Below are 24383 nucleotides of genomic sequence, written 5' to 3'. Positions count from 1 at the left end.
CCAAAAAAAACGAAACCAATTTTTTTTATTTTTATGTGACATCGCAGTAAAGGCAGGCAATGAGTACACCACCATCTTTTCCTCAAAAAAATATTGGTTAAAGTGGTCAGAAATTGCCTCAGATCGCACCACAGAGCATCTAGAATCCAAAAAATGTTCGGGGCCCTTAAGCGGGCCCCGAACCCCACGCCGTAATTTTTGTGACCCACTTTTTGGGGGACCAAAATTGTATTCTGGATCCGGCCTTGACCTTGATCAGAACTAATGCGAGTGCGAAGCGCGAAGCTCTACGGCGTGAGGTTCGGGGCCACCGGCCCCGAAAAAAATTGATTCTAGACGCTCTCTGTGGTGCGATGCGATCTGAGGCAATTCCTGACCACTTTTAACCAATATTTCTTAGCAAAAGATACATTGTAGTACATAAAGGGCCCTGTTAATGGGACACACGAGTTAATAAATCGGGGGGGGGGGGGGGGGGAGGGGGGACATTTGATATTGTGTCCTCCATCCTTACAAAAAAAGGGGGGGGGGGGACATGTCCCCCTGTCCGCCCAGGATTGACGCCCATGCATGCAGAACTTCACTTTAACAATAATGCCGACATTTGGGTTTGGTTTATTGGACTCGCCCTGTATCAGCTCGTATATTTTAAAGACAACGGTTTTATCGAATACAAAGCAAAGTTTACCTCATGTTTAGGAAAAGAGCAACCAGAGCGGTGTTTTTTTTTCCTTTTCGAGGACGGGAAGATTACCTCTTTTTAGCTCTTGCACAGTCATGTTACTTCTAAAAGGTTACTGCAAGTTTCATTTGTTTTTGTTTAAAATGCTACCCAATATTCCCGCCCATTTGCTTATAAGAGTATAGGCCCAGGCCTAAAACATAAATCTTGATCTGTTTAGTAAGAAATGTACAGCGACAAATCCAATTGGGGGGGGGGGGGGGGTTGTTACGCCTCGGTAGTATATGCGATATAGGATGTGTACTTGTAAATAACTTGTTTAACTTGTAAGTTAAACAAAATACGGAACCAGAAACATTTCAAATGTTATAACGTCGTACACTTGAAGTATGCGCATAATTTAATACTGTTGTTTGTTTGTAACAGTCGTTTTAACAAACTAACAATGAACACTTTTATGATATCATTTGATAATGCATAGTCCTTAGTTCCTACCCCCAATGAGACAGTTACAGTCATCCTCATCCCAGCCCCGGCTGGATAGGCATAATGCGATACCGATTCATTGCGTTGTTGCGTGGAGATACCGGTATCCGTTTCACTTAAACAGCACATACGACGTAAAGAAACTTTGCAAACATTGTTTACTTGTGTATTGTTAATTAAACGATTTTTAATCTTAAGATGGTTTAGGTGCACCTGTGCAATCTTGAACATGATTATAGAAAATTCCCAATAAATTTGGCATCCTGAGATCATATCGCCAACCATGCAACCAGTTAGCCACTCGAATACTACACGCTCTTCTTCCGCCCCTTTATTATTGCCTCGTTGTCCGTTTATTTAGTCACTTATTTCCTATTTGCATCGCTGCGCGTTTTGTCCAGGTGGTGAATAAAGTGTGCCATTGGCAAGAGCGTTGCATCTACGTATACGCGTGACGTACAATATTATTTGCTCACAACTTTGCCAAGCAACGGTCGAGTGGGGCTAGTTGAACGCTTAAATGAACTAGCGAATCGAGCATATTTACCATTGTTGTGGAGGGCTTCGCTGAATTCACGTCGATAATTTCTCGCTTATACTGTCTTTTTTTCAATTGATGTAAATGGTTCAGAACCAATTCGATCAACGAAGAACCTGAAGCGATCTCAAATCTGTACGACCGAAAGGTTAGTAAAGAGGTGGGTTCGCCTTCCACTGCTCTTAGGACAATTGAATATTGGATGCTAAATTTAACTCAAATAACTCATTGATCTTAAAGTTGACATTTGTTTGACGTGATGGATGGCGAGGCAGTTCAGATGAACGGGGTTGAATCTAAGAAAAGAGGCAGCAACCATGATTACTCCGTAGATATAGGCGGAGAAGATGGGCAGAGTGAGACTAAGACCGCACAGGGGTGGCGAGCCTACCTTAAGGCTGAAAATATCCTCTTGTGCCTGCTAATCACCTCGGTCGTCCTTGGGTTCGCGGTTGGCTACGTGCTGAGTGTCTCTGTTGAGTTGACGGACGAACAGATCGACTACGTTAGCTTTCCCGGTAAACTCTTCATGAACATGTTGAAGATGATGATCATCCCACTGATCGTGTCAAGCTTGATTGCATCGTTGGCTTCTCTAGACTCAGCCATGTCAGGGAAGCTGGGCTACCGTGCTGTCATCTACTACATGGCAACCACTCTGCTAGCTGTGGCACTTGGTATCCTTCTGGTACTTGTCATCAACCCAGGGGGAAGGTCTAACAACGAGGTAGATCCAAATAAGAACAAAGAAGAAGTCAACATCGTCTACGCCATCTTGGATCTTATTCTGTAAGTACAAATATATACAATTAATATAAGTCTTTGCACAGTGAACGGAATGAATATCTGTGTCATCGTTTAAGCGGTCGAGCCAGAGCCCTTATACTTCACCCTTAATAACTCTAATCAAATTCTGAAAAGAAAAGTGTACACTGAGTTTTTCATCTTTATAAAGAGAACCCACTCTTTTCATTTCCGGCTATGATAAAAATTGTAAGAGCTATCGATCCCCGTCTAAAGTATTACGAGCAGTAAGTGACGAAAGCTGCCATTCATTTTCTATAATAAACATTAAAAAAAACATTTGTTTTTGTTTGAAACGGATGATACATATAATAAACATGGATTAGTTAATAAAAACGAGACTAAACGATTACTGAAGCGGCGTAGGATTTTGTTCATGGACCGACAGATGTTAACATGGCCTTCCCTAAAAAATAACAACACAGGGCCGGCAGGAGGGGGGGGGGGGCATTTTTCCAGACCAACTAAAGTGCCCCCTCTCGCGTTTATAAATGTGCCCCCAGTCGAGGTGAAAGCATAACTGCCCCTCAAACGCACGCGTACAAAATATGATCGCGCCACATGTAAAATTGTCTCCTCTCTCGTAATGCAAAACTTCCCCTCAAAAATACAAGCACCCCTCTCGCATTAATAAGATTGTGCACCTTCTCGAGATGGAAAACTACCCATCGAAAGCATAAACTACCCCTCTCGCAATAATAAAATTGTGCCCTTCTCGAGATCGAAAATTGGCCATCAAAAAAAAATCAATAGAGCTCCTCTCGCGATAACTTTTCGAGATGAAAAAGTGCCCCTCAAAAGCACAATTAGTGTCCCGCTCAACACTAAAATTGTGCCCCTCTCAAGATGGAATCAGTTTACGCGAATAAAATGATCACTAAACTGGCCATCCTAACAACAGTGCCCCTCTCGCGATTAAAAAATGGCCTCTATACATAACTAAGAAAAAGAAACACAAATAGCAAGATGGACAACGTATCATAAGTTGATCTCGTAATAGCGAAGCGAACGGGACCATGTTCTTTTCCTCAACTTTCATACCGACGGAAGGTGCCCCTTTTTTTCTGACCTAGTGCCCCTTTTTGGTGTTGCCCCCCAGTTTGAAAAGCGTTCCGCCGCCCTGCAACAATAATACATACACATCAATAACTATGACGCTTTGTTGTACAAAAATACAGAGAAGTTCTGATTAAAGATGTAATGTACCTAACAACCCAACAAACAAACAACCCCAACAACCCGACAAAGAAACAAACAATCAACCCAAGACACGACCGAGACTCTTCTTAAAAATATAAAATAATGGCGACGTGCCGCTACTCAGAAATTGTTCAATTCTTTGATAACATTATTGTTGGTAAATCCGGATATGGAATCCCGATTGTTCCCGAATCCAGATTGTTCCCGAGTTCACAGTTTCAAACCCAATTCCAGCGTTAAATTGCTCAATTGTATAATTATTATGCAACTAGTCAGTGTCCGTTTTCGGGTTTATTTGATGATTAAAATGTTAAAATGCCTGGCTAGGCCACTACCATTTACACATTAGCAGTTTTCGAAACGGAGAGCTCTGAAATCCTACGGGAATTGTTTGACATTGATACTGCCATGCAGGCAGATTCTGTTATTGAGTGGTCGGGTACAACCCGACCACTCTCTGTTATTGTTCTGGTAAATCTTTTTTTTTTTTTCCGGACAATAATTCTCCGCGGTTTTTCTCCTAAACGGTTCATGATATGAGCTTGTAACTTTCAATATATATTTACCCTCATCCGAAGTGGTGCATATTACTCTGACATCATGATGACGTCATCGGGTGTCAAATTACAAGCGATTTTAGCTGAAAAAGGGTCCAATTACTTTCACTCATATTTCTTGAACATAATAATCAGTGATGTTTATATTCTGTAAGCAGATAGACCATGAATCGATTAACATTTCTTTTTGTGTACGTGAACTCACTTGACCCTTTCTTCCGGGTCAACCGGAAGGTTAAAGTTAGGTGAATTCAAAATGAGGACTTTATCCTGAAATCAAAACAAAGCACAATTTCTTCCATACGGTTTACGTTATGATCATAAAACCTAGTGTGGACATGTACCATGTTACGAAGATACTATACATTTTGTGATGTCATCATGACGTCATCATGTATCAAATTACAAATGATTTAAGGGCAAATTTTGACGACATAGTTTGCGCTATATCTTTTGAACTAAATATAGTATAGTGTTTGTTTTTTTCGTGAGGTTGTAGACTATGCTGTGGGAAACATTTCTTGTCTCCGGACACAAATCCGCTTGGCCTTCACTTCCGGTGTTACCGGAAGTGCAATAAAAAGCGAGTATAACTCAAATACGAAAGCATTTTACTACAAACATACACATTATGAAAGTGTTAATTGAGGAATGCCAGACACAAAAAACAGTGTGATTACGTCATCTTTCAAAAGAGTGCTCCCTAGCGGCATATTAAATATTGTTTGCTTTCTTTAATTTGAAAACCATCTGTTTAAATTTTACAAAACCACCCCTAATTATTCTTTGATTAACCACAGATAATTTGGCAAGGTTTCAAATTCATGACGTCATCAGACCGGAAGTTACTTCTATGAGAATTTGAAAACGATACTATTTTAAATGTAATTCTATCATTTGATTTATGTCGTATATCTTCATAGCCCAAATAACGATATGCCTTACAATGTTCACCTTTTGCTTCCAAATACTGTGACGTCATCCAACCGGAAGTTAGGTGTTATGAATACCAACAGTTATATTTTCCTTATTTTCATACGTTAATTTAACTTCACAACGAACATTTATCCACTCCAAACCTTATCAGTATTCACTTCCCGTTTTTGAATAATGGCGTCATGAAGCCAGAAATAACTTGTATGTGTAGGCTTACATAGAATGTTGACTAAAATTTATCACACCATTAAAGACACATTTTTAAACCAAATAATTGATTGTACTGGAAAGGATTTATTTTCGTGATCCTTCGTTCTTACATAAATTTATTCACAACTCGACTCGGTAGTGTTGAATGAACAGATTGCCTGCCCGACCACTCTGCGTTTGTAACAACAAACGCGAAACTCAAGTTATTATTTGTTTTTGCATTTTTCCCCTGCAATTGAAAAGTTCTTGTAAATTGTCTGCGATTCTTTGGTACTTACGGATTCCAGGGCCCAATTTCATAGAGCTGCTTAAGCAGAAAATTTGCTTAAGCACGAAAAAACATTGCTTAGTAAAATTAGGTTACCGGCCAAATCTCCATGTGATGTACATTGCTTGTGACTGATATTTAGCTGTTGTTTACTTAGCATAACAATCGCATGGTGTTTTGGCCGGTAACCTGATTTTATTAAAGCTAGAGTCCATCATTTGCAGCCATCCGAAAAGTAACTGACGTAATTATTGTTAAAAATCAAACTTGGTTTAAAGATAGTAAGGGAACTAAACTCCCTGTGAAATTATTCTTTCTGGGAAGCTGTCATTTTGAAGTAATCAACGAAAGAAGGCATTTCCAACGGTGATTCTTAAGAAGCACCGTAGGAAAATTTAAATTAGTAGTTCGTTTTGTTATTCAGCGCAGCGCGCACAAGCATTGGAACGACGCACACGCGCGCGCGGTTGTTGTAATATGTCGGATCAGTGCGCGACGTCGCGTATAGCTGCAATTCAAAAAAATTCAAAACATGATTCAGTAACTTTTGATTTGAAATTGAGATCTTAGAATGCTGTTTTTCTCGGAATGTACAGCTGAAGCTGAGCTGAAACTTCATCAGGTTAGTTGTTCAGTATCCTTCATTAGATTTTGAACTCTTTTGTTGCTTCAAACGAACAAAATGCACAAATTACAAATGATGGACTGTGGCTTTAAGCAAGACGTTTGTGTGCTTAAGCAAATTTTGTGCTTAAGCAGCTCTATGAATTTGGCCCAGGGGTCATTTACTGTTACTCTTGGGGAATCTTTTATGTGTATACATGCGACTCATTTACACATAACATTTTGGCAAAAAATAGTTGACTCCCAACTTAGGGGGAATGTAAGGGAAAGTTATGTCTTATTCGACCTCACGTAACCAATCAAACAATAAATTATCATAAGTACAGGGTAAGTCAAAAAAGCGGAACCCAAACCCCCCAAATTATATTTCAATTTAAAAAAAAAATGTAGCACCAAAAGTAATAATGACTGGGTCATTGCGTTCAAATGGTGATATTCTTTGAACGAATTGAGCAATTACAGTATTTTTTTTCATTTAAAAGTAGCTTATGAAATTGACTTTCTAGTTGTTAGTATTTTTGGTGCTATATGAAATTTTTTTTTGGGGGGGGGGGGTTGGGCTCCGCTTTTTTTTTTACTCACCCTTCACAGCCCACGGGGAAAAGAACACAAACGACCTTTCAGATTCATACAATTTGAAGTTCAATGCCACAAGAATTTCTGAATTGAAATCGTTCCCGCGAAAAGGGAAAAATATAACGTCGCTGGTTTTGCAATGTGGCACCCTTAAAGATAATATTAAAAGGCTTCACCACCACCCGTCGCGTTGATAACCGATCTTTATTATATGACACCTTATTTGTTAACCCATTGTGTCTTATCTATCCCTGAGAATTACGGTCTCCTCAGATGACAAACAATAAAACCCAACTGCAATGCCAATTGCAATTCAGACAGTGGCACGGTAAATATGAATTGCCATAAAATCATTTGGATCGGAAAACTGAACTCCATAGTGCTAGGTGTCACAGCGGACTTTAACCGGTTCAAATATTGACACGACAGGTAATTTAAAATAAAGAAGCTTGCGTTACCTTAGTCTTGGCCGAAGACGTCAGTGATCGAGAGCGATAGTTGCAATGTTCTGTAGTGCCCTTGCATAATTGATTTCCTCGAGTTGGCCTGCTGGTCTAATTGCTGAGGGCGCACTATGCACCATCCAGTATCAATTACTAGCGTCGTATAGGCCAAGACTAGTGTTACCTGGGCAAAGGAGTTTGGGTAAATCATGCCCAAAATGTTTTATTTGACTCCTGGCTAAGAGCCAAGTTTACCGTATTCCTGTAAAAGGGGACATGCACAACTTCGTCCCCAGGGCTTACTTCATTTTCAACCTTGTTTGCAATATCCCTGGATAGGGAGCTTTCTTCCTGTATCTTGATTCGATACCCGCAATTATTGGCAAGTAATTTCGTGTACCTGGTATTGTTATTTCCAACGTGCATTAGGCCTTCGTGTTTTCACGTTCATCGAATTATTACGTCCACAACTTCTCAACAACAAAAAAATCCTCTCCTTTCCAATTTGCTCAAATAAATATGAACTGTGAAACTGTATGTTGACTGGATAAGATTGTAACATTGTAAATTTGAAGAAAAAAAATCGTGTTTTCATAACTCACGCCACGACGAATTGGTTGTGTGTTTTTTACCCCAGACACCATATAAAAAACAAACGCTGATATAACGCACATGCAGGCACCAGACTATTCCTCATTTGCATACGTAACCAAACATTTTTGGATAAGCAAATATTCAATACCAGGGAGAGAGAGCGGCTGATGGTGGGCGCGTACCGCTCGACACCCTGGGAACGAGGTATGGACAGACTTGCCCCCTCACAAAAGCCTACTTTACGGTAAGCGAGCGATCTCGGGGTGGGGCAGGAGGATGGGAGGGGTATGAACCCCCCCCCCCCCGCAAAAAAAAAAATATATATATATAATAATTATTTAGACATTGATAAATAAAATAAACAACTAAATTAATAACAAAATTAATCTCCCAATAATTAATCCCAGTGCGTAGGCCCTATATATTTTTATCAGAGTAACCTAACTTTTGGTCCGACGTCCTATTGGTTCCACTGGTTCAGGTTGACTGACCCTAACCCTAACCCTAACCCTAACCCTAACCCTAACCCTAATCCTAACCCTAACCCTAAACCTAACCCTAATCATATGGGACGTCGGACCAATGGGACGTATAAACCAATATGCCCTCGGACCAATGAGACGTCGGACTGTATACAGAGATGTACCCGCATCCACTGCATTGTAACACTGTAAGATGCAAAGTTTATTCAATTTCTAGTACTGTCAAAAAAACATTGGTTGCGTTCAACTAGGTTAATAACTTGCTCAAAATAATTACGCAGTAGGGCTACTTCAGTATAGTGCGGGGAATCATCAAATTCTCTCTTCTGTCAGCACGCATTCGCGCTTTATGCCCAATATGTGTCTGTCGCCGTGGTAAAAAAAACCCAGGACACCCATGATGGATATACTGGGGGATGTGGAAAGATATTAAATCCCTTAAAATACAACCCCCAACCTTGGCAAAAACGCCACAGAGAAAAAAGTCGACGTTTTCTGAAGATCCTTAAAACTTGACAAAATTTAATTGTGTTCAGCATCCCACCTTCCAATCAAAACCCTGCCATACACGCTGAACGCAAATGGACACAATAACGTACAGGCCTGTATAGCAGCGGTTGTGATGATGTGCTGCCGCTTTCGTTCTAAAAGAACGCCATGGTCAGTGGTTACGTTGTCTGACTCATGTACGCAGTTCTCGTTGCCTGATGAACTGGGTAATAATTGTAAAGCGCTCTGCGATTGTTGATACGATGGAAAGCGTTATATAAGCACAATTATTATAATTATTAAAAGAATATCGGTATGCAAAATGTCGCCAGTTTCCCCCTGCGCGCCCACCCACCCTTTTGTCTTATTATCATCCGTTACATAACGGAGCCAGTGCACTCCGCAACAACGTCTGATATAAGGGCCCTGTCACACTTCTGCGTATCCTAATTCCTTATGAGTTGCGCATTGACTTTTTTTCATACGCAGTCGTACGCACAATACGCACCTCGTATGCATCTCTATCGTTTTATGTAAGTTTTATGTACGCAGGCATACGCATGGTACGGCCCAGTACGCTGGATAATTTTGGGCATGCACAAAACTACGCTGCGTACGCTGTTACACAGGTCATAAGTTATAAATACGCAGCGCATCGGTCCCGCATCGGTCGAGCGCGGTACGAGTACGCTATGTGTTCGTGAGGGATAAGTCGTTCATACGCGGCAATACGCTGACCTCCTATATTGGACGTATACATAGCGACGTATTGCACGAATTAGTACCGCTCGTCCTGCGAGCGGGCAGCGCATTGTACTTATTCGTAACTTATGAGAAACGCACAGATGGCGAACTTGCGCTCGTACGGCTGCGTATTGAAAATTGTTGATAAGGAATTCATAAGGAATTGGGATACGCAAAAGTGTGACAGGGGCTTTAATTATTTCTGCTTCCAAATTTTATCTGACCCCGTGCGCCAGCTAATCGGAGTCGACTTTATACATTGTGACGTCATTTAGAGCAGAAATTCGGCCTAAGTTGATGATTGGTCAATCTGCTGCCATGTTCTTGTAATACAACAATGGGTTACCAAAGACCAAGGACCCAACGAATGGTCAGAATCTGGCGATCAAGACGCAGTGTTGTTTTGAATAATCTGCACGCATTATATAGACTACCCCACACCCGCTTTACACACCACAGCAAAACAGATCGTAAAATCACAATATTAATATAATCACACTTAAGCCATATGACGTTTTTTCTCTCTAGTTTCTACCGCTCATAACAGTCGCGTCACGCTATCATATTGCAGCAAATGCTCTTACTGATATATGCCAATTTATGGAAAGATAAACAGGATTGAAGGTGATGTAAACTATTTCGGAAATGATAAGAACGAAACGTGTTTGTCTTAATAAGTGAGTGATTGCGTACATTTTGTTGCCATTTGCACACCAGATGTTTGTTTCTCAGTGATGAAAAAAAAAGTTGTTTCCCCTCCTACAGAAATCTATGCATGGGAGAATTCCAGATTGTCTCAAATATTAAGAAGGACAATGTCACCTCGATTTAACGAAGTAAGGACGAATACAACCTGTTGAGTGGAATTATGCCCAGTCAACCGCGTTTGTTTAGTATAGATCAAATCAAACTTGTACGTTTATGTCATCAGACGTGGACTTTTATTAACAAAAAGAAAAACCTGATACCTCTATTCGCAGCCTTCATGGGGATGGGGGCGGGGGGGGGGGGGGGGGGGGGCGGGGGGGGCGGGGGGGGGGGGGTCCTCTCAGTTTAACCGAGGCATGAGTATAATTCCTTTTTATTTTCTTTTTGAATAAACTGAAGTACCCCTATACGACTTCCTGAATAATGAGCGGAAGAGAACATTTAAGTAAAAATTAATTTGTATATAGCCAACCAATCACCGAAATAATAATGAGCAGTCACATTCATACATTTTTTTAAAACCATTAACAGCGCCACCTCGTGTCATAATTATGTTACCCGGACCCCCCCCCCCTCCATCCAGCTTTTTGAATATCCAACATTCGGAAACTTTCCATCCTCGTTTCCATCCAGTCGACACGAATCGGTGCATTTGGTGGCTATGTCAAAGTAAAAACATCGCCTGTGGCTCACAAATTGGTCCCATTGATCATTTAGTTATGATGATATTGAACTTCCATTCTATTCAATCCTTTATTATCCATTTCAAGATCAAATGGAAATTTAACAGTCCGTTGTAAAAACACATTAAAAATTATTAAAAAAAAGAGTTAAACATCGCATCAATAACAATTCGAAAGTAATCAAAAAAATACAAGTATTAAAAAAAATACAAATCAATTACAAGTTTTGCAGTTCCTAATATTTCGTTGCCACTATTTGTTGATCCGCCATTAATTTATACACACATGACTGAATTAACAGTCTGCAAGATTAAAGAGTATGGCACAAAATAATTCCAGTATCGACTCGTAGGACATCTGAGGCTCCTCAGTCTCTCTCCTGACCTCATGATTGTTACTGATGGTTCAGTGGGTGATCCTTATTTTGCAGTATATCATTGACCTTGTTTACAACAGAAACCACACGCTTCCCCTCTGCAAAATCAATTTCTCCCCAAATATTTTACTTGCGTATAGTTGGCAATCTTCTGCAGATGAGGCTCTTATACCACCGTAACACAACTGTACAGAATAACACTTTCAATGACTGATGTAAAAAACAGATTCATTAATGTTCTGTCTATATTAAATGATTAGAGTTTTCTTTAAATAAAAATGCACGCGTTGTTCCCTTTGGATGCCGAAATATTTAAATAGACTCAACAATTACAATACACAGTTATCAGTACTATAACTGATAACCGGTTGCCGTGTTAGATCTGAAATCAAAGCCATTTCCTTTGTTTTACTCGCATTCAATTGTAGGTGATTATCATTACACCAGGTAGCAAATGTTTGAATACTCTCTCTATCTGTAGACTTTGATATAACCAACGATACTGTATTATCTGCATATTTCAATATAATTATCCACACATACATAATAACTTTATAAGATGCACAGAATCAATCGACAGTATGCACAATATCAATTGTCACCGACATTGTGAGCTGATAAAGGGAATGTAGACTAATAGTCAAAATCTAGTCATATGATGCGCCAATCAGTCCCTTGAAACACTTGTTTAAACCAACTGGGCTGACCGACTGCTTTAACCGAGGCATGAGTATAATTCCTTTTTATTTTCTTTTTGAATAAACTGAAGTACCCCTATACGACTTCCTGAATAATGAGCGGAAGAGAACATTTAAGTAAAAATTAATTTGTATATAGCCAACCAATCACCGAAATAATAATGAGCAGTCACATTCATACATTTTTTTAAAACCATTAACAGCGCCACCTCGTGTCATAATTATGTTACCCGGACCCCCCCCCCCCTCCATCCAGCTTTTTGAATATCCAACATTCGGAAACTTTCCATCCTCGTTTCCATCCAGTCGACACGAATCGGTGCATTTGGTGGCTATGTCAAAGTAAAAACATCGCCTGTGGCTCACAAATTGGTCCCATTGATCATTTAGTTATGATGATATTGAACTTCCATTCTATTCAATCCTTTATTATCCATTTCAAGATTAAATGGAAATTTAACAGTCCGTTGTAAAAACACATTAAAAATTATTAAAAAAAAGAGTTAAACATCGCATCAATAATAATTCGAAAGTAATCAAAAAAATACAAGTATTAAAAAAAAACCAAATCAATTACAAGTTTTGCAGTTCCTAATATTTCGTTGCCACTATTTGTTGATCCGCCATTAATTTATACACACATGACTGAATTAACAGTCTGCAAGATTAAAGAGTATGGCACAAAATAATTCCAGTATCGACTCGTAGGACATCTGAGGCTCCTCAGTCTCTCTCCTGACCTCATGATTGTTACTGATGGTTCAGTGGGTGATCCTTATTTTGCAGTATATCATTGACCTTGTTTACAACAGAAACCACACGCTTCCCCCTCTGCAAAATCAATTTCTCCCCAAATATTTTACTTGCGTATAGTTGGCAATCTTCTGCAGATGAGGCTCTTATACCACCGTAACACAACTGTACAGAATAACACTTTCAATGACTGATGTAAAAAACAGATTCATTAATGTTCTGTCTATATTAAATGATTAGAGTTTTCTTTAAATAAAAATGCACGCGTTGTTCCCTTTGGATGCCGAAATATTTAAATAGACTCAACAATTACAATACACAGTTATCAGTACTATAACTGATAACCGGTTGCCGTGTTAGATCTGAAATCAAAGCCATTTCCTTTGTTTTACTCGCATTCAATTGTAGGTGATTATCATTACACCAGGTAGCAAATGTTTGAATACTCTCTCTATCTGTAGACTTTGATATAACCAACGATACTGTATTATCTGCATATTTCAATATAATTATCCACACATACATAATAACTTTATAAGATGCACAGAATCAATCGACAGTATGCACAATATCAATTGTCACCGACATTGTGAGCTGATAAAGGGAATGTAGACTAATAGTCAAAATCTAGTCATATGATGCGCCAATCAGTCCCTTGAAACACTTGTTTAAACCAACTGGGCTGACCGACTGCTCACCGGCCTACCTAGTTTCACAGGCTGAAAGCAGGTGGCCAATATTGTCCGTGTGACTTCCAGTAAAAAGTTTTAGTTGTGCAGATTGAGTATATGACAGCTTGTTAGTTGTTACTAGTATGGACGTTCCATCCAAACAGTCCAAGTGCGAGTCCTTTGTCAATTCTTGGAAATATTAAACCTCTTTGTCCGTGTACTAACAATTGCTACAACTAAAGAAAAAAGCGAAAGCTCTACTTCAGTAGCGGCATATATATCAGCATACATGTCGTTGCCAAACCATGTTAAGGACTGGATCACAGCTTTTTATCTTATTCAATTGAGCAAATTAATGATCACCGCGGAAGTTGCAGTGTAATATCCGATTAGCCTACTCCACTTAAATTTATTGAATTAACAATAATTATCCTATCGTTTTCTCCCAATTTTCTCTTAAGGAATATGTTTCCCTCCAATATCGTCGAGGCTGCCTTCCGAACGGTATGTGATGTGACGTCATAAGATATATCTAGAAGCACCTTAAAATACAGGCAATTTAACGAATAATGTTTTGCGTTCCTTCAATTTCGTTATCCCTTTTTCAGAACCTTCCTCCCTATATATAGTTGGATTATTGTAGATCAGTGCATCACTATATGCAACTATAGACGGGAAGATACCGGTAGTGGGTCTAACCACCAGGAAGCTAGAAGATTACATCTAGGATATTCGGTTACATCCTATAGTGTTGATGTTGGTGTCAATAACAACAAACCAGTGGAGAAATTGGGGGTGTGGGGGTGCGCAGCACCGGGCACGCCTCTCCGTGCTCGAGGCCTGTGCCCCTGCTGCCCCTGCTGCCCCTGCTGCCCCTCCCCCTTGTTCCCCAACCCTGGCGCTCAGAATTGCGGAGAAGGAAAAGTGAGATCTTTAATGTTAAAAGCCCATTGACTTCCCCTCCTCCAGACAAATGAGGTCCCTAAGTGGACCCTAGATTCGGCACCGCTCAAATTGCCAGGTGATCGCTTTACAATCCTGTGAAATACGAACGGTAACCGCCACAGGTTTTATAATCTAATATAATAGAACGTCGAAAACCTGAGGAAGACGGATAAGAGGTCTGATGGGTTTGCCTTCGTGGAAAATGTACAGTCTGCGACATACATTTTTGCTTGTGACTGATGAAGAAGAAAGCAATGTCTAACTTAATCCAGCTACTTTATAATAATTATTCCACAGGTATAGGAAGGCGAAACTAGCTTTAGCACTCTATCAATTGCAGGCTGTCAAAATGCCAAATGGTAAGTTTTCATATTCCAAGTCATGACATCCTCTTTATAATTCTTTCCCGCCCGCTGTACAGTTCAAAACGGCCGCGGAGACAGAAGTCGTCTCCAATTCACCTTTGACCTCCTCTGACCTGCTTGGGCTGACCTTGATGTCTGGAATGACCCTAAACCAGTCTTTGATCATGGTTAAGGGCAGTATGGCCGCTGCTAGGTCGAAGACCATGGATATGGCTGCTATGCGTTTGGATGGGGCCGCTGTGGTGGCGGATATGGGCGCGTTCCTACGCCAGATGAACTTTAGCGCCAATGCCTTCGATGACATCATAGGAGAAGTTAGCACCATCGCCCCGTCACCACCAGACACTGATGGCTTGCAGACCGACTTGGCTGACCTGAACACCATTCTTACAAATCTCACTCGTTATAATGATCAGCTGGACACCGACGTGTATCTCCATGCCAACAACATCACACACCTGCAGATGCATGTTACCATGGCTATCGAGACTACAACAAATGTGCAGAGAAAGTTGCTCGAGATGCTACTTAGCCTTAACACCACTTCCATCACAGAATCCATGTTACGAGAACTTACTACATCACTCCAAGAAAGTATCAACGCCATAACCGGCACGCTGTATTTACTGGATGGACCTAGGAGAGGAATGATCGTCAAGCAAATAAACGCCAATCTCGATTGGTATTGGACTCTTCTTAAACAGTCTGGACCCGGGATCACAACAGATGAATTAAACAAACAGGTAAAACAAAATGTTAGTTTGCCAAGTTAACCTAATTCACATCAGTCTAACGAATTATTGAAGTGCTTCCCTGAAACCGAAACTTTTTAAGCACACTGACCGCACGATATAGCCTTTACCCTTTGTCTTATAGTCTTTAATATTTGTAATTACCCGGAAACACACCTATCGATTCAATGAAAATTTGAACCTTGCTCACAGTGAAGATTAGTCTGAGTAGGCCTACAACACATTATCCATGGAGCCCAGTCCCCGTATAACGTCTGATAGGCCTACACGTCAAACGAAAGCAAAAACCCACTACCCACTAAGAGCAAGTGATCATAATGTATACGTATACCCAAGGGCGGATCCAGAACACAATTTGGGGGGGGGGCCAAAAAATTTTTTTGTCCCCCCAAAAAGTGGGTCAAAAAAATTACGGCGTGGGGTTCGGGGCCCGCTAGGGCCCCGAAAATTTTTTGGATTCTAGATGCTCTGTGGTGCGATCTGAGGCAATTTCTGACCACTTCAGCCAATGTTTTTTGAGGAAAAGATGGTGGTGTACTCATTGCCTGCCTTTATTGCGATGTCACATTAAAAAAAAAAAAAAATTGGTTTCGTTTTTTTGGGGGGGGGGGCCATGGCCCCCTTTGGCCCCCCCCTGGATCCGCCCTTGCGTATACCTTCCAAAGTTTCCCAATGCAATCTCAACCTCGTCACTGCCGTTTAACGTCTTCGATCACTAAATCAAGGTACTTATCCTAGAGATACCTTTTTATGCGCATGCTGTTTCTCTAGATCCTCGTCTTGTCGGCTAATTTGTGGATCAATATTTTATCGCCCAACAGGCAAGCAAACTGACTGTGTCCGCTTTGAGCCTAACCGCCATTGTCATGGATGACGTGGACGCCAAACAGGTAATAGCCGTCGGGGATCTTACCAACAGCCTGACGCAGCTCACAGTGAACACCATTTTCCTCACGGATGCGGAAATGAAGAGTGAAATGATGACCGGTGAGGGCGTTATGATGGATGTCAAGATCCTGGTCAGTAATCTCACCGTGATTCTTGCTGAAGTCTCCACCATCATCCACTCACCACACAGCATGAGTGCCACTGACATCATGGAGCTGAACACCTTGGTGATGGAGATGACCGTTATGACCTCTGACCTCGAAGGCATCGTGCAGGAGGCTAACAAGTACATAGTAGGCCGACAAATGACTGGTGAGGATACTATGACCAAGGTTAAGTACGTTGCGACGTATGTGTTTCAGATGAACATAATGGGATTGGTGGTGTTTAGCATCGTCTTTGGCATTGGGCTTGGACGAATCAGTGGTACTGAGGAAGGACGGGTTCTTACTGCATTCTTCTCGGGTACTAATACGGTCGTCATGAAGCTTGTGCAGGTACTCATGTGGTAAGTAGGCCCTACATACTCCTCAAAACAAATCTGCATTTTATTCATTACATGTATTTTTTTGCCCATGCATTTTCTTGTTGCTGTTAAATGTGTGATTTGGGTTTTTAACGTAAACGTGAACTTTTTACAGCATTTTAATTGTATTTTATCAATATGTGCGGTACTGCGTTTTTTTTTAAAAGATTGTTTTTACAGTTTTTTAATGATTAATCATTAAGACAAACAGCTGGTCCGGCCTAAGTGTTAATCAATTAAGTTGGGTTTAAAGTTGGGATTATTATTATTATTATTTTTTTTTTTATTGTTTCTCGTTCTATTGTTAAGCACTTTAAGGAATCTTTGATTCATATTGCGCTAGAAATGCTGTTTTTTTTAAAATTATTATTATTATTATTATTAATTTGGATTTCACAAAGTATTCCTGAGACTTAACATTTCATAATTTGATTTCTCTTCGTGATGTACCAGAATGTTTATGATATTCTAGACGAAGTTTAACTTAACATCCTTCGCAAAACTGCATTACTTTGGTTGAAGAATATTCATCCAATGACTGCCGCGTTTAATAAGGATATAACCACTGTGTATTTAAACCCTTTGAGCTCCTAAACTAAGATACTTTTGGCCTGTTTGTTTTGCACATCAGATCCGGATCTGGGATTCGTTCGTTTTGTTTTTCTCGGATCCTGATCTGCATCACGTATAATCATATGAGGGATCCTTTCCGAGATCGAGGTGGATAAGCGAGATATTCAAACACTAGCAAATGTTTAAACTAAGATTCCTACGCATGGGTGTCGCCAGGATTTTTTTCTAGAGGAGAGCAAAGCCCATCCCACCCAAATCCCTATATTTTCCAGCATAATTGCAGTTTCCCGATTAATCATTTTCCTACCATTCGGGTTCCACACAGATGATTAATGAACATTATTTTACTCGTCGTGCTAAAGAGAACGCTGAAAACAATGGCTATCGGGTATGTGAGGCCAGCCTTTGCAATATGTAAACTGACATCTTTCTTCTTTTTTTATTTGTACAGTAGACAATATACAGGGTGACTGAGTCGACAAAGCCGAACCCAAACCCCCAAAATATATTTATTTCATATTAACAAAATATGCAGCACCAAAATAATGACCGGAAAGCCAATTTAAGAAACTACTTTTAGATAAAAAAGATGCTAACATTTGCTCGATCCGTTCAAAGAATAACACCATTTTAACGCAATGACCCTAAACGTCCAAATCAAAATTGTGCCCCGACTGTTTGGAACACAGAATACTTGTTTGAACAACCGTCAACAGACTGTAGTACACAATATCGTTATTAACAACTCTGCTTAGGCAAACAATATGATTTTTTTTCTCAAAAAACGGACTTTCGAAAGGACTACGTTGAATAGTTTTCACTTTTAAACCGAGGTTTTATCGCTGGTGATGTTTGAAGACAATTGTGATGACGATTCTTGAAATCGACGAAAGAGGTTTTAGGGTCATTGTGATTAATGGTGATATAGTTTGAACGGATTGCGGAATTTAAGAATTGGCTTTTCAGTCGTTATTTTTGGTGCTACATATCTTTTTTAATATGAAATATATTTTGTGAGGTTTGGGTTCCGCTTTTTTTGACTCGCCCTGTATACTCGTGTCTGCTGTAAAAAAGGAAAAGAAAAAAGTAAGAACGAGAGATCCCATCCATTTTAATGATTCCATTAAACCGATGACTTTTCAATACCACAGGTACGCCCCTTTTGGTATCTTCTTCCTGATCGTTGGCAGTATGGCTGAGGTAGATGACTGGGGTACTATCCTATCCCAGCTAGGTCTGTATATAGCCACCATTCTGGCTGGTCTTGCCATCCATGGCTTGATCGTTCTACCAGGTCTCTACATCATTATCACACGCAAGAATCCCTTCAAGTATCTGCTCAGATTATCCCATGCACTGGTGACGGCTTTAGGGACTTCCTCTAGGTAAGAATATAGAAGCGACATTTGACTAAATAGAAATGGTCCCTCTCGCACTAAAAAGAAACAGTTAATATTGTATTACTTAAGCCACACACGGGAGTCCCCTTGAAAATGTCCACTATGTAGACTGAAGACCCGCCCGACTTGTATGATAGGTAAAACTCAACCAGTGTTATTTTGAAATATGTTTTGCATTTTTGAATAAGCCACATCAATTAAAAACAAACTAAGTAATTTCGACAATTATTTCACGCTTTGCTTTATAAACAGTTCAGCAACGCTTCCTGTCACTACAAGATGCTTGGAAGAAAAGAACAAGGTAGACAGCCGAGTGGTTCGCTTTATGCTTCCAGTGGGGGCGACAATCAACATGGATGGTACCGCCCTCTACGAGGCAGTGGCTGCCATCTTCATTGCTCAAATGAATAATGTGTCGCTGAACGTAGCCCAGATAATAACCGTCAGGTAAATACCTGGCATCATGGCCTGGGCTTACAAAGGGTTGTAAAAATGATCTGGAGATTAGACCTGCTTTCAGAGAATGGCATCGTCTCATTTGATTGAATCCACCTGAGAGAAATGGCATTGAAAAACCATTGATAAATGGGATAAAAATCGTTTGAGGAAATTTATTATCAAAATATGGTAAATCCTCCAGCCTCTCCAGTTAAAACAAATGGGATGAGTCGTTTTTGTATCACGTTGTTATTTGTTGATGAAAACATTTTTTTTGTTCCAGCTTGACAGCAACCTTTGCCAGTATTGGCGCAGCTGGTATCCCGCAGGCCGGGCTGGTAACCATGGTTATCGTTCTGAGCGCCGTTGGCTTGCCAACAGATGACATAGCACTGATCCTTGCGGTGGACTTTATACTGTAAGTATATGGCTATCGTGGATCTATATAGTCAAAATTCAGACGTGGATTATTGACGAGCATTCACAGTCCCCCTAGGTACGGTGGTGACGAGTTATACACAACATTGCGCCTTGACTTATAGTTTTACACCGGGCAAAGCAGTTTTAAAGATTATGGTGTCCGTGCTTTTCAACAAAGTCGATAATTTTATATTACATATCCCAACGCATTTTAACCTATTTTTTTTAACCTAATTTAATGGGGGAAACACCAACATTTTTCTCTATTTTGGGCGTTTGCAGCCCCCAGAAAACAAAGTTTAATGTTTGGTTGCATGATGAACATACGGACCCGCCCTAAAGAAAGGAGGGAATCAGTCTTGCCTGCGAAAACTGAATTATTGTCCGGTGTAAATGGTAATTCTGCCACTCAGGGTGAATGTGTCTCCCGGACAGATTTACTAGGTCGTGACCCGGTGAATTTGTCTGGGGGACACACCTATACCTAGGTAAAATATTAAATGTGCCCCCCCGGTAAATTTGTCCCCGTGCAACGTCACATCTATCACCCAGACTATGGATTACGCGTACGAAAGCAGCGGGTCGCGTCCGTCGCGGTGCATGTTGCAAAATTAGCGATTATCGCAGGTGTATTTTTGTAGAAACCTATAATCCTATATATACAGGGTGAGTAAAAAAAACCACGAAACCCAAATGTCGGGACTATTGTTTTATTGAAGTTCTGCATGAAGCACTTTCAAAATCTAAGATATGAAAGCCCAATTCATCAGCTTTCTTTTACGAAAATCATTCAAATCACTTATGTACTTTTCAAGTTTTTAGGTTCTGTCCACGGATCACAAAAAAAGGTGTGCGTTCTTTCAGCAAAACGAAAACAATTCACACACATCCCTATGTGATTTCGTTTCGTTTTGTTGAAAGAACACTGATCTTTTTTGTGAGCCGTGGACAGAACTTTAACATTCTTTAACTTAAAAAGTACATGGGTGATTTGAATGATTCTTGTACTAAAAGAAAGCTTATGAATGGGGCTTACATATCCTACATTTTGAAAATGCTACTTGCAGAACTTCCCTAAACCAATGGTCTCAAAAATTTGGGTTTCTTTTTTTTGACTCACCCTGTACAAATGGGAAATTCATCCAACATTGACCAATCAAATTAGGCGTTATATCAATGCGGCCATTGCCGCGCCAGGAATTACTACGCGTGTAAGAAGTCTGCAGAATACGGATTGCTGCCATTTCTCCGCAAGAAACATAGCTCAATATTATAGTTTTCACATCTAAGAAAGAGGCCAAATTAACTGCTTTCATTTGGATATCTTCATGACGGGCACAAAAATCCAAAATGCGGGAATTCGTCCAAACAACATAGAAACTGGTCCTGCGTGGCAAAAATAGGGGGACACAAAACCTGGATGGGGCAGAATAACCTGGAGGGGGACAGAATAAAGACCATTATCATATTGCAGCCATGTTGATCTTTTCCCCCATTCAAATCAACGTAACCAAAGCAAGACTGGAAGGAAAATAGTCTGGTTCCTTTTAGCACAAAAACCGTTATCATTCAGTACTGTTATTTGCTACAGGAAACATGACTGAAATGGTGGCAGTATAATAAAGGTATATTAACGGGCTGGGAAGGACACTTTCAACTAGGTAATGTCCCCCGGACAGTTTTGCCAGGGACAGAATTACCGTCTTCACCAGCCGGAAATAAATCGAAATTGGTATACGGTCCGTCACCGCTATACTATGAAGCAGGCGCGGTTCTACGGGGGGGGGGGGGGGGGGGGGGCTGTAGCCCCCCTCCCAAATTTTGTCTAGCCCCCAAAATAAATTCCGTAAAAAAAAAATTGCATTAGCAAAAAGAAGGATTGTGATGTGCATGCGAACAGTCTCCCCCTTAAGAAAAAATAGCCGTGACAAGGGTGCATTAGTTAATATAGTGTGAATGATTTTAGGATTTTATTGGCGCTCCCCATTGAAAATATGGCATGAGCCCCCCCCCCCCCTCCCCCACCTATTGATTTTCTGCAGCCTAAGTGTCAGGAAAAAATAACCGGTCTACATTTCAGCACGCATCCCTGAAAAAAATTCTGGATCCACCGTGCTAGCCCCCCCCCCAAATATTTGTTCTAGAACCGCGCCTGCTATGAAGTCAAAAGGGTGTGTACATTGTATATGTGTTTGTGCGTAGGATACTTGTGAACGGTTAACATGTTGTTCTCCAGTTGATCGCATGATGCCTGCGATCGCCAGCGAAGCTAAAAGCCTCGTCATAACTAACCTCGCAGGGCCGATCTTTCCGGTTTGACAAAGTGAATAGCATACACGGTCATGTTTCAATGACATTAAGAAGATCACTAACTTCAAAATAGACTAACTCTTCATCATAATTATTGTACAATATGTCAAGCATCACTGTCGTTTATCATTAAACGCCAAACTATCCATCGGAACTCAGTTTGAAGGAACATAACTAATTAAATGAGAAATATTTTTCGTAAAGCGACGAGACGTGTACCACATACCATGTGAACGTATTCCGTCTGAAATGGTATCGTTCGGAGGAAAACAATCATTTCTTATCGAAAATGGTTTTAAACAATCGTGCCCGCGGGTATACTTGACGATGTTCTTTAAATACTGCGATTACTTATCCAGTTTTGTTGTCGTATGCACCAACCGGTTCAATAAGAATCACGTCCAGAGTGATGATTTAGGAATTGTACACGAGAGGGAGCAATTTCATTATGAAATGGTAACTATGAATCGTTGCCCTTGCAACGGAGTTCTTTTACGAGACCAAAACATAGTGTCTTGATTTTCTCAATTTTTCTCCAAAAGAATATTATCCACTGAGCCAAAACTTTACCATGCTAGTTGTTAATCCCACGATGATTAAGAGCAATTTTGTAGATTTTTGTTTTGTTTTTCAATGCAGGGATCGAATTCGAACCATGATAAATGTTGAGGGTGACTCAATCGGAGCTGGGATCGTAGCACACCTCTCTAGACACGATCTGGCTCAAGATGACGAGAGACAACAAGACGTTGAAGGCAACTTGGTATTTGGGAACGGGCATGCCATGAATGGGGACGGGGTCGCAGGTGTGGACGCTACCAATCAAGCATTTATCGTACCTACTCTCTATGAACAAACTAATATGTAAACGTCTGAAATAAGAATGATTGTAATAGGGTTTTATTGAGGTTTTGTTGAAACGGTTTGGTCTGAATACTGTGGGTAATTCTATAAATTCGGGGTCCAATTTTTTGGTGTCCCTGTTACATCTAACATCAGATTTTGTAAATTCAGAACACATTTTTTCATGCCTTCTACCTCCAAGAGTGATTATGTAATGCAAATTACCTGCTTAACAATTTAAAATAGTTTGAGGTCAATTTCAATGATATTTTCATGCCAAATTACACACATGTCGGGTGTAACAGGGACGCCAGAATGTCCCACTTTTGTACCCCAAATTTATAGAATGACCCTATGCTGCACCCATGCCCAACCCAACCTTACTGAAATCAAGACCTCATTTATTGTCCAGCCCAGCCCAGCCCACCCAGCCCAACCTTACTCAACTAAACACAACTTTCTCATATAACCGCACGCCGTAAAGTTCAAACGATATAACATGACTTGGTGAGGGTATGGGCATAATATTTTAAGTTTGTCCGTGTTTGTGGGATGTCTATCCTATATTGTTATACCTCTGTCTTGAATACTGTATCTTCATTGGCCTAGAACGATCATGTGTTAAGTTTATAAAAAGTCATGGCACACTTCTTGTGGGATATCACGTACATTGACTTTGTGCGGTGTGAAACTTTTTTTTTCACACGTGAAATGCTGTGGACTTGAAAAAAAAACCCACACGATTTATTCCCTTTTATTCCTTTTAGGCATATTTCTTTCTTTCGGACTTTCAATACTTATAATATTACAACATTATCTCTATGGAAACACTCCAAAACGTATCGCTATAAACATATCGCTATATGACTGTATTACCACAATGGAGGGCGCTTTTTTTCAAACTGCAAACATGCCTGCAAACAATACAAACTTTACGACTGCACCAGGCTCATAGCTAGGGGGTACCTTTACAAGGAGCCCATAAGACCAATTTACGAAGACTAAAGGGAGGGGGGGAGAGAACATGGGATTCCTTCACGAAACGAAAACCAACGTTTATCAAGTTTCTCCCAATTTAAACAAAAGCGAGAGGAACTTAGTCCAGTTGAAATGAAAAGAAATCAGTAGGCCTATATCATTATCGTTATGTATTCAGTGCGTATTATTAAGAGGCTGAATACTATACTGGCATTTTGATATCTCGGTTAAGGAAAATGCGGGTTTGCAGTGATTGTCTGTTCGTGAACATAATTATGGATTGAGACGTGGTTTTCAGTTCGCATTTTTGTTTTTTGGCGTCGCATTTTTTTTGTTTTGGCGTCGCATTTTTTTTTTTTTGGCGTCGCATTTTTTTTTGTTTTGGCTTCGCATTTTTTTTTTTTTGGCGTCGCATTTTTTTTT

General features: G+C 40.3%; 2 protein-coding genes across 2 annotated transcripts; both read left to right on the top strand.

Annotated features, from left to right (window-relative positions):
* Positions 1-1678: 1678 nt before the first annotated feature.
* LOC119727919 (excitatory amino acid transporter 3-like) lies at positions 1679-2499 on the top strand. Its single transcript, XM_038199999.1, has one exon. The coding sequence runs from the start codon at positions 1966-1968 to the stop codon at positions 2497-2499; it is 534 nt and encodes a 177-aa protein (XP_038055927.1). The 5' UTR covers positions 1679-1965.
* A 188-nt stretch (positions 2500-2687) lies between these two features.
* On the top strand, positions 2688-23620 carry LOC119727918 (proton/sodium-glutamate symport protein-like). Its single transcript, XM_038199998.1, has 8 exons — positions 2688-2737; positions 6270-6303; positions 14889-15575; positions 16406-16980; positions 18723-18956; positions 19224-19418; positions 19693-19827; positions 22779-23620. The coding sequence occupies exons 1-8, from the start codon at positions 2688-2690 to the stop codon at positions 23005-23007; spliced, it is 2139 nt and encodes a 712-aa protein (XP_038055926.1). The 3' UTR covers positions 23008-23620.
* Positions 23621-24383: the final 763 nt, after the last annotated feature.

Source organism: Patiria miniata, unplaced genomic scaffold (genome assembly GCF_015706575.1).
Source record: "Patiria miniata isolate m_02_andy unplaced genomic scaffold, ASM1570657v1 HiC_scaffold_20, whole genome shotgun sequence".
In the NCBI taxonomy this organism is placed as follows: Eukaryota; Metazoa; Echinodermata; class Asteroidea; order Valvatida; family Asterinidae; genus Patiria; species Patiria miniata.
Note: the sequence above shows the minus strand (reverse complement) of the source record. Positions and strands in the feature narration are given on the sequence as shown.